Below are 10528 nucleotides of genomic sequence, written 5' to 3'. Positions count from 1 at the left end.
ATCCTGGACTCAGGCGGCGTGCGGGACAGTCCGGCTTCGTGCGCTGGCCTCCCTGAGGTCCTCGGTCCTCACCGCGACGGCGGCAGAGGCGCGCGGAGGCGACTGGACCGGGCGGAAGAAGTCGAGTCCGAGACATTTCCGGTTCCGGTGTCAGTTCGAGGCGCCGCCGCCGCCGCCGCAGCTGCCGGAGCCGCGATGCCTAAAGGAGGTGAGGGGTGGGGCGCGCGTGGCCCGCGGGCCTCGAGGAGCGGCCCGAACCCGGCTCCCGCTGTCCCCTCAGCCTGCGAGTGTCTCGGAGAGCTGCGCAGAGGGCATTCGTCCGCCCCGGCTGAGGGCCAGGCCTGGGCCTCGACGCCCAATTGTCTTGATGGGAAACTCAGGACGGTGGTGGCCTTGAGCCACTCCCTCGCTGGTCTCAGGGGAGTCGGAGGCTCAGGGTCCTGCCGACGCGGAGGGCCGGATCTAGGGCGCGCTTCTCCTGGCCTGGGGGGTCTGGAGTTTCCTCCCACTTCCAGGCTTGCAGGGGACTGAGTCACCGTGTCCCGCGCCCGTACTGGGCCCGCCTGGCTCGCGCGTAAAACGTGGGTCCTCTCGGGCTCTGGGCGAGCCAGGCCTGGAGGCTCTCGAGCCAGGGAGATCTGGCTTTGACTGCCCTGTCCGGCTGCGGCTCGATGTGAGCTCGTCGCTGAACCTCCCTGTGTCAATTTTCTGATTTGCAAATGGGCATGATGATTGTACCTACCTCGTAGTGCTCATGCGAGGTTTAGACTAGGTAACCCACGTGGAGTGCCAAGACGGGGCCGGGCAGTCGTTAAGTGCCCACCAAGCATTAACTATTGTTATTTTTAAGATTTTGCCGGTTCGTTGAAGGATCCGTGGCTTCCCAGTACATTGTAGACCGTCCTCCATTCTCTTTACCCTGAGCCAAGTTCTCGATTTGAAGCGTAGCTGTGTTACTAACTCTGTGGCCTTGAACAAGTTTTTTAACTTTCCCCAGCCTGTTTTCCTCATCTGGAACACCTGCTAGTAAGCCTTAGCTTGGAGACCTGGGGATAGGGGTCGTAAAATGAAGGAGCACTGAACTGCCTGGCTAGCTCCTGGCACAGAACAGATGTTCAGGTAATATTGGTAGCTCATGTGTCAGGTTGGCTAAGATACATCAGCCCACAGGAAAATCTACTTGGGGCTTTTTCAAACCTAAATGACTTCCTGACTCTATTTCCAGGTTTACAGAGCTGACTCCATTTAAACCTAGTCCTCTACTGATTTATTCTGTGGTAGGAAGAGCCATGTCTCCTCTGTGTTCCTCAGTCTCCTGTTCTGCAAAAGGAGGGTGCTAAATGAGCCCTTCTGGCTCCAGAATTCTGGCCCTAGAGTTCTACTTAATAGATAACTTTGTGCCAAGGTTGGAGGTTACAATTAGAAAATCCTAGATAGAAATTCTTGGTTAAGTGATTTGGCCTTTTGGCTTGTGAAAAGCTTTGTGGGCAGACAAGGTTTACATTTCTTGCTTGTTTTAATTTGTTTGAAGAGCAAAAGAAAACATGAAGATGTTAAAAAAAAAAAAGTATAAAATTCCCCACGCGCAAGTGACCAACTCTTGTTTCCCTTATGTAACTGTGAAGCATTTTTAAAGGCAAAAAGACCTGATAAAAGTTGCTGTAGACCAAGATAAGGTCAGTAACCCATAGCCAAGTGTGCAGGATGAGAGCTTATAGTAGCCAACTTTGAGTTGTTACTATTATCTGGAATATTAAGAGGGCAAGAAAGGGTGTTGGCTTTTTTAATGGCAAGCTTGATCTCTCACGCTAGAACTTTTCATGAACATAGACTGAGATGCCCCTGGGAACCCAGGTAGTCATTAAAAATGTGTGGTGTGGTCTGTAGCAGTACAATTATGGCTCTGCAGCTGCTGTCTAGGAAATCAGGGGGGGCCAATATCTCTGCTGCTGTCTCTGGAGTCTGGAGCAGCTCTGGCTGTCTAATTACAGATCTCTGCTCACAATGAGGGACTCTAGAAATCTGGTGGGCTGCAGCTTTCAGGAGAGGTAGGGATGGATCGAGGCCACAGTTACCCAGCATCCTCTGGGACCGGCAGAGGGGGTGCCACCCTGCTATAAAACTGGCTGATGGCTTTAGCAGGACTCAGTCTGGTGTCCTGGCTCAAGAGGGTCAGACTATAAAACTGATACTCATAGATGAACTTTAATTGCTAGTCACATTTTTAACTCTTGGATGGTAGTCAGGTTTGTTTTCAACTTTAACTTTGTTTGCAAGCCATGTTTCTTACTCCAAGCACAAAAAAGTTTTCTCCTAAAGGTTTGAAGTTTTCTCTTTCTATCATACCACTTAGGTGAACACGAAGTATTTTGTTATATCCCCTGACATCTGTAGTAGATCACCAATGTGGCCAGTGGTTTAGTTTCTTTTCCCCCAGCAAATACTGTATTAGAGAGAAAAGTAACAACCATAGCAAACATTTTTGTAGAGCTTATCCAGTGCTGGGCACTGTTCCAACGGCTTTACACGTGTTAGCAAATCCATCTTTATGACAACCCTGTGAGGTGGAGACGCAGATGAAGAAACAGACTCTGTGGGGTTAAGTATATGCCCAAAGTCAAAGCTGGTAAGCAGTAGAGCTGAGATTTGAACACAGGGGTTGGACTCCAACATTTGTGCTTTTCACCACTCTGCCTTGATCCTAAGTCTCCTTGTCTAAAATGAGACCAGCAGTGACTCCTGCACCATAGGTTTGTGAGAAGGATCAAATGAAGCTGTGGCTGGGACAGAACACTGCAGGTAGAAAGCACTGTAGTGACAGCAGGGGCGTAAGTGTCATATGTTCTTGTGATTGCATCTGAGTCCACTATGTTTGGATTCCAAGGGGGATTTAGCCAGTCACTCCATGCAGTGCACCGTCCTCTCTGTCCTCTCCTCAGGTCTTATTCGTGGCAGCCTGCATCCAGCACACAGTTTGGTGGTACATTGGGTGGTTGCGTGTTGCCTCTTGTGTCCTTTTAAACACGTGAGGGTGGGGGAGTATAGGTTTGGGTGGAGCTTGGTGAGGGGTAGGTGAAGTTTCTGCAGCCTCTGATGAGAGCACATCAAGCAGGACAGCCCTCTGGGGCTCAGGACAATCAAGGGAGCTGCTTCCCACTTGCCTTCCTAAACTGCCGATCTTTGTGCAGGGAGAAAGGGAGGCCACAAAGGCCGGGCAAGGCAGTACACGAGCCCTGAGGAGATCGACGCACAGCTCCAGGCTGAAAAGCAGAAGGCCAGGGTGAGTACATGCCTGTCCAGGCCACTCCAGTGGCCCAGGGTGGCACCCTGCCTCTTTGGCACCCAGTTTGGCTAGGCCAAGACCACACATTCTCAGGAAGAAGCCAGCACCTGCGGTTTGTGGTAGTGGGTGCAGTGGGCAGCAGGTGGGAGTCCCAGAACAACTAATGACAGTCAAGAGGGAAGCCATCCTCTGATTGGATCAATTAGAACTTTGTTCACTCAGCAACGGTTGCCTTAGTGAGTCTCTGATCTTGGTCCTGTCTTGCTGCCTTGCGGGGGCTCTCCCTTTGCCAGGCCCTGCCCCTCCGCAGCTCATACTCCCAGCACTCGCCACTTGTCTGCTCCAGCCATGCAGGACTGTTGGCCAACCTCAGTATGACATTAGACCCTGCCTTCCCACACCCCAACAGGCAAAGCACCTTCTGTTCCTCCAGACCTTGCTCTGCATCACTCCTCTGGGATAGTCATCGATGCTACCCATCCTTCCCCATCCAGTATGAGCCTAGTAGATCCCTCTACTCTGTTCCCATTGTACTTTTTCCAGCCCTCTGTCAGGAAACAGAATATGTTTCCATGATTGTTGGTATCCACGTCCCCTGCCACACCATTAGATCCTCACCTGGTTGAGGGCTGAAGGGAGCACAGTCAGGCCAGATGAGTGGCACAGCTGTGAAGTCCCTGGGAGCCCCGAGAAGGGAGAGGGAGAGGAAGAGGAGGGCCTGGTGAAGGAGCTGGCAGCAGGACCTCGAAGAGCGTGTGAGCAAGTGCTGGGGGGGAAGGACGTATGGTTTTGTAACAAGGGGGGTTTTTGGTGGGGAGGCAAGAAAGGTGGAGAGAAGCGGCACGCTGGGCTGTTTTGTTGGGAAGCCGGCACAGCAGGGCATCTGCTTGGGCAGGTTGGAGTGGCTGGCCTGCCACTGACCGTGGGAGTGGAAAGCAGGGGAGGACTTGCCCAGGAAAGCGAGTACAGCCTGGCAGCTACATGTGGCAGCTGGGGGAGCAGGAGGGAAGCTGAGGAGGACTGTGGTCCATATGGGCCAGCCCCAGCTGAGTCTTTGTGACCCTGGGAGACGAGCTGCTCACCCAGGCCGCCTCAGCTGCACGGACTGGGAAGGGGAGTGGGGCCTTTAATGGCATATGAGGGGCTGTGGGAATGGCTTTCAGGCCATGGAGCCAAGTGGATAGGCTGCCTCTGAGCCAAGTCCTCCACTGGGGGCCAGGATCGCAGAGTAGGACCCTTCTCATACTTAGTCTGAGCCTTCCAGCTGCTTAATTTCTCAAGGTCCACAGTCTGAGGGTGGTGGGGTGTGGGCCACAGTCTTGGGGGTTTGTTTTGCATTTTTGATTATGCAGGTTGTCCATTTCTGAAACAGGAAGAAGAGGAACAAGGAGAAGAAGGTGGAGATGGGGCTGCAGGTGACCCCAAAAAAGAGAAGAAATCCCTAGACTCAGATGAGAGTGAGGATGAAGAAGATGATTACCAGGTACTGAGTCTGGTGGGGCCTGAGACTTAGACTCATTCACTCAACAAACATTTATCGAGTGCCTGTTGATTACCAGTCATGGTGGCAGATGCAAACAGAGTCCTTGCTCTTAAGGGTTTACATCCTAGGGGCCAGCCTGGTGGCATAGTGGTTAAGTTCACACGCTCCGCTTCAGCCGCCCAAGGTTCGGGGGCCTGGATCCCCTGCGCGGACCTACACCACTCGTCAGCCATGGTGTGGCAGCATCCCATATACAAAATAGAGGAAGGTGGGCACAGTTGTTAGCTCAGGGCCAATCTTCCTCACCAAAAACAAAAGATTGTTCTAGCCTCTGCAGAAAGTGAATTGTAGGGTGTTGAGGGTGGCAGCAGGGAGATGGCAGCAGGTATCCAGACAAGAAGTTGTGGCTTGCCTTAGGGTGATGGCAATGACAGTGGAGAAGGGTGGGCAGATTCAGGCCATATTTTAGAGCGCGCCTCACTGGGATTTGCTGAGGATTGGGTGAAGGGGCTGAGGGAAAGCCATGCTTAGGATTGTGCAGAGGAGCGAGGTGGGTGAGGGGTGAATCTTGAGTTCTGTTTTAGACGCATTAAGTTTAGGATGTCAGGTATCCAAGAGGAGGTGTGTAAATGTAGCCTCATTGGATATGGGCATCTGGAGCGCTGTATGGTGCTGAGATTGGCGGGCGTTGGAAGCAATCTCCCTGGTCGCTTAAAGAGAAAAGCTAGGACTGACAGAGCCTGAAACTTGGACCAAACCTGCTACATTGAGAACCTGTGCTCTCATCTCTTTCTGAACTTCCCCGGGGGAGGTGGGAGGTGGGAGGTGCAGGCTCCAGGTTCTTGGGCCAGGTTGCAAAACCCATACACTGTGTGATCTGATGGCTCATTCTCTAGTCACATTTCCCGCCTGTCAGCTGAGATGGCTAGGATTTAGAACTGGTCCTGAGGACACACCTCCCTGGCCCACCCTCCTGGGGCTCCAGCATTGCTAGTTGCAGTCAGGCATGCGACTCCATGGAAAACTGCGTTCAGATGATGAGCTTGAAGTGAGGGAGTAGTGCTCTGTGCTGAGAGCATGTGAGTTAGGCTTGGGTTCACATCTCATCTACTCTACTTCCTTTTGGCCTTGGGCAAGTTATTTTACCCTGTACCTCCACTCTGTCTCTTCTGACACTGGGATAATAATCCCTGGTTGCTGGGACTCAGCATAGATTGGGCTCTCGTCATATGCACTCGCCCTCCTTGTGCCTCCCAGGCTGGTGAAAATACTCCTGAATGCTCTGCCCACTGTGAGACTTAGGCCAAGCATCACATTGGGCTGGGGTGGAACAGGAGTTTGTCCCAGTCCAGATGGGCTGTTGAGAGATGGGGGGAGTGGCCTTCAGGGGCTCTGCAGTCCCAAACTTCTCCAGCCGCCAGCTTCTTGTTCTGTCTTAGCAAAAGCGCAAAGGCGTGGAAGGGCTCATTGACATCGAGAACCCCAACCGGGTGGCACAGACAACCAAAAAAGTCACACAGCTGGACCTGGACGGGCCCAAGGAGCTTTCGAGGAGAGAACGGTAACCTCTGCTGCTGGGCCTCGTGACCTGGGCACACGGGCAGGGGCTGACCTGTGGGGGCTGAGGTGCCCAGCTCCTCCACCTGGATTCCTGGGTGGCTGGGTGGGGTTCCAGCTATGGTGTTTGTTTCTGTTTCATCTCATTCCCCAAAAGCTCTATGGTAGCTTCTCCAAAAAACAAGGTTTTTTTTCGCCAATAGAAACATAAGAGGGAAAGTAGAACAGCAGATTCAGACCTGTGTTGCAATTGCAGTAATGCCCAGGGATGTGGAGGGTTACCCTACAGTCCCTCCCTTCAGAGCACCCTACTCCAGGGAGACTTCCCTCATATCAGCCTGATCTGACCATTGCTGGCCTGCACCCATCTGTGACGTCATAGCCATGGGGATTGGGAGGGGATTGGGGGCCTGTGCCATCCAGATGGCAGAATAGTGCAGGAAGGTCCCACCCAGCGCTGCAGCTGCCCCGGGCCCTCCTCAAGTCCCAGGTGAAGATGGAGCTGCAGATAGCTTCCTCATGGGTTCTGTGAGGACCTAATCGAGTATTAACGTGCCTGGCACCTGGCTAGTCTTCGATAAGTAGTGCCCTGAATTTTGATGACCACCAGGTGAAGTCAAGGGCCTTATGAGAGATTGAAGGCCACTAGAGAAAGCAGCCCTGGTTTCCCTCCTGACTGGACTGCTAGGATTTAAAGATTTTTATTTATTTATTTTTCCCCCAAAGCCCCAGTACATAGTTGTTTGTCATAGCTGCACATCCTTCTAGTTGCTTGGACTGCTAGGATTTAAATCCACCTTCCTGCGCTGACCCCATGGCTGCTGAGGGATATGTCTATGAAATCCCCACAGGGAAGGGCCATGAGCTTGGGGTGTAGAAGCTACCACTCCAGTAGCTTCCTTCTCGGGACTGGGTCCCCAGAAATCCAGCAGCCTGGGCTACTGCTAGCCTTCCCAGAGCAGAAGGGCTCTAGTGCCTGCCCAGGTTCTGCCACAGCTGCTGTGTACCCTTGGACAGGTTACTGTTCTTTCTGGGCCTTACTGTTCTCATCAGTAAAAGGGATCCAGTGGCTACCTCTGCCTTTTGGAGTTGCAGAGATGAAAGCCATAAAGGCTGGCAGCCTGCCTGGCACTTAGCCTTCACTGAGGGGGCTCTGCAGAGCCTTTGAGCAACCTTGCTCGTCATTCCAGATGCCTCTGTGGTCCTGCCAGGTTTGGAGCTCCAGGGCTCAGCTTTGAGGCTCCTGACTCTGCACCTCCCTCCCAGGGTAGGACCTGCTGGACTGATAGGTGTTGCCTCCTCATCTCTGTAGCAAGTGTCTTGTCCAGAGTCTCCTGGGTGAGACATCTGCTCATCTGACTTCTGGTGGCTGGGTTTCTCTCCCTACCCTCCAGCCAGGCCCCATGCCTGTTTCTCTTACTCCTCAGCCTGTGTGCAGTGAGGGCCTCTAGGAGGCCAAGTCCCTCCTCCAAGCTCCTGCCAGGCAGGGCATCCCTGCCCCTCCTCCAGAACTTGGCTCTTCCAGGAACCTGGTGCAAATGGGACCCTTCAATCTCACACCTTGAAGGTCACCCACTCCAGTTCAGAATCTCAGGCTTGGGAAGAAGATCCTCAGAGGGAAACTAAGACCCTCACCCCTCTCTCTGCCTAGTGACTTAGTGACTGACACCTTTGTCCCATGGAGTCTCTTATTCCTGCACCCAATGGGGCTCACCCTGTGGAGGCAGTCTCTTGCACATGTAGCTGCTCTGACTGACAGTGTGCCATGCCACATTGCCCTGAGACTGGGTGTGCCTGGTTCCCATCTGTGGCCACTTGGTCCACTCCTTATAGAAAGTGGTTTCCAGCGCCTTACTCCTCCTGGTCATCCTCTCTGGACACACTGTTGAATAGGTTTTGATCCCCCTTTCTCACCGTGGACACCAGACCCTAGTCAGCCTGTCCCCTCCAGCCTACATTGTCCACTGTACGCTAAGGCTCTCCAGAGGTCATAGGTGCTCAGCTCACCCCCATCCCATGTTTGCCACCTAGGGAAGCCACGTGCACCACTTGAACTTCCCCCAGCCCCTTAAGCCTATCCATGCGCAAGTCCAGGCCTGTCCCTCTGCTTGTTTGTTTGGTGCATGTCCATCAAGGAGGGGGCCTGCGGAGCCAGGGCCCCTCCCTCAGCTTGGGTGTCCTCCTCCACTTGGGCCCCAGGCCTTTATTCTGGCTCTCACGTCCAGCTTAGCTGATCATGGTGGGAGAGATGTCCTCTGTGACACCATTTTATCCAAACAGAGAAGAAATCGAGAAGCAGAAAGCAAAAGAGCGTTACATGAAAATGCATTTAGCTGGGAAGACAGAACAAGCCAAGGCTGACCTTGCCCGGCTGGCGATCATCCGGAAACAACGGGAGGAGGCTGCTAGGAAGAAAGAAGAGGAGAGGAAAGGTGGGTCCTGAGCCACTGGCTGGGCCATGGCTGCCCGCCACCCAGCCCTGCACTCCAGTGTCCGTGTTGTGGCATGGGATGGGGTCAGATTGTTCAACGGAGGCTCACCTGGTGTGCGTGCGCGCATGTGCACACACACACACTTGCATTCCTGGCTGTCAGGGGGAGGGGCGTTTCCGCCCACCACCTCTCAGGGTGCTAGGAGGGTCCAGCCACAGCACAGTCAGATAGGGGTTTGAATCTCAGCAGAACACTGTCCATGGCACCAGAGGGAGGCCTCAGGGAGGGACCTAGTGCAGACTTTCAGGACTGGAAGGCCCCACTAAGATCTCGGGTGCCTGGGGTCACTGCTGTCCATCCAAGGGGCTGGGGAGGGTGGGGCAGGGTTGTGCTGGATTTCACAGTGCAGACCCAGAGGAAATCTGGCCCAGGTGTCCCTCTTTCCCCATGCTCTCCCTCCAGTGGGGCCAAAGGTGGCAGGGGGTTCCTCTAGGCCAGGTTGGCTGTGGGAAGTTGGTCTGGTTTATAGGAGCATTTGACTCATGACTTTCTGTCTCCTGGCTTCATGCACTCCTTCCATCTTTGAGGCCATGAGAGCCCTTAGAGATCCTGCTGTCCTGCCTCCTCACCAAATCACAAGGAAACCGAGGCCTAGAGATGGGAAATCAGTTGCCCAGGGCATTGTCATCACCCTGGAGAGATAGCTGGTTATTCCCACTCCTCACTAGCAGCTCTTGCTTCACAAGCCAAGCAGGAAAGGACTTGTGTAAAACTATTTGAACGTTGTTGCTGATTTTAGACTTTAGAATCCACGGGGAGAGGTTGGAATTATGGGGTTCTACCTGGGAGTGGGTAAGAAGAGTTTCCATTTGCCCTGTAGCTCCCATGTTGGTGGGCCTTTGTGGAGGGGGCAGCCACCCAAACATGGTGAGGACTGGACACGTGGGTCCAGTGGCTTCAGCAGAAATCGTCTCCTTGGGAGGGCATCAGGGTGGGCCCTTCTCCTTGGATGTCCTCATCTGCCAGCTGAGCCAGTTGCACAAAATGTTTTCTGAGGCCTTTCAGACCTACAGTTCTATGATTCTGGGGTATGTGGGGTTGTATATGTGGAGGGTGGTTTTGTTCTAACTTCTACCTTCCCTTCCCATTCCTCAGCAAAAGACGATGCAACTTTGTCAGGAAAACGGATGCAGTCACTCTCCCTGAATAAGTAGCACGGCCTGTGGCAGGAGAGACCAGGGACCTGGGCCGTGCTGCCAGCACCGCTGCCGTGTCTCGCCCACCCTGTGCCCTGGCGCTGCTGCAGCAGCCCCTCACGACGAGGAGCCCCCCATGGCCTGGGGCCTCCTCTTCATCTTGGCACAGAAATGGTTTGGGGGGATGGTGGGTGGGGGGCTGGGGGGTGGGGGCAGCTGCTATCTTTGAGACAGAAAGATGCAGGACAGCATTTCATATGTAACCATGGGAATGTTTTTGCTGTTTTTAGAATGCAGAACCCAGGTTGGGGGGTGCCTGGGAGGTGGGCTAAGAAGAGCTTCCGTTTGTCCCATAGATTGCACGGTAGGGGTGGTTGTGCTAGGGGCAGCTGCTGACGAGTTTGCGACAACCAGCCCATCTGGTGCCTGGGTGCTCACTCAAGAGGGGCTGTCGTCTGGGAGCCCAGGCCCCTGGGTTCCTCGTCCCTGGCCAGTCCCCTCTGACTGAGGCCTCCCCTCTGCCTTTCGCCAGGGCCCATTCTTAACCCTACCCATGGATCATTTAAAGAACCCTCCG

At 53.8% G+C, this 10528-nt stretch overlaps 1 protein-coding gene across 1 annotated transcript; it reads left to right on the top strand.

Moving 5' to 3' along the window:
- Positions 1 to 64: 64 nt before the first annotated feature.
- On the top strand, positions 65 to 10144 carry PDAP1 (PDGFA associated protein 1). Its single transcript, XM_004440841.3, has 6 exons — positions 65 to 208; positions 3189 to 3280; positions 4656 to 4766; positions 6206 to 6327; positions 8604 to 8755; positions 9911 to 10144. The coding sequence occupies exons 1-6, from the start codon at positions 196 to 198 to the stop codon at positions 9967 to 9969; spliced, it is 549 nt and encodes a 182-aa protein (XP_004440898.1). The 5' UTR covers positions 65 to 195; the 3' UTR covers positions 9970 to 10144.
- The last annotated feature ends 384 nt before the right edge of the window (positions 10145 to 10528 follow it).

Source organism: Ceratotherium simum, chromosome 26, assembly GCF_057802395.1.
Source record: "Ceratotherium simum simum isolate JZ-2026a chromosome 26, ASM5780239v1, whole genome shotgun sequence".
Taxonomy (NCBI): domain Eukaryota; kingdom Metazoa; phylum Chordata; class Mammalia; order Perissodactyla; family Rhinocerotidae; genus Ceratotherium; species Ceratotherium simum.
Note: the sequence above shows the minus strand (reverse complement) of the source record. Positions and strands in the feature narration are given on the sequence as shown.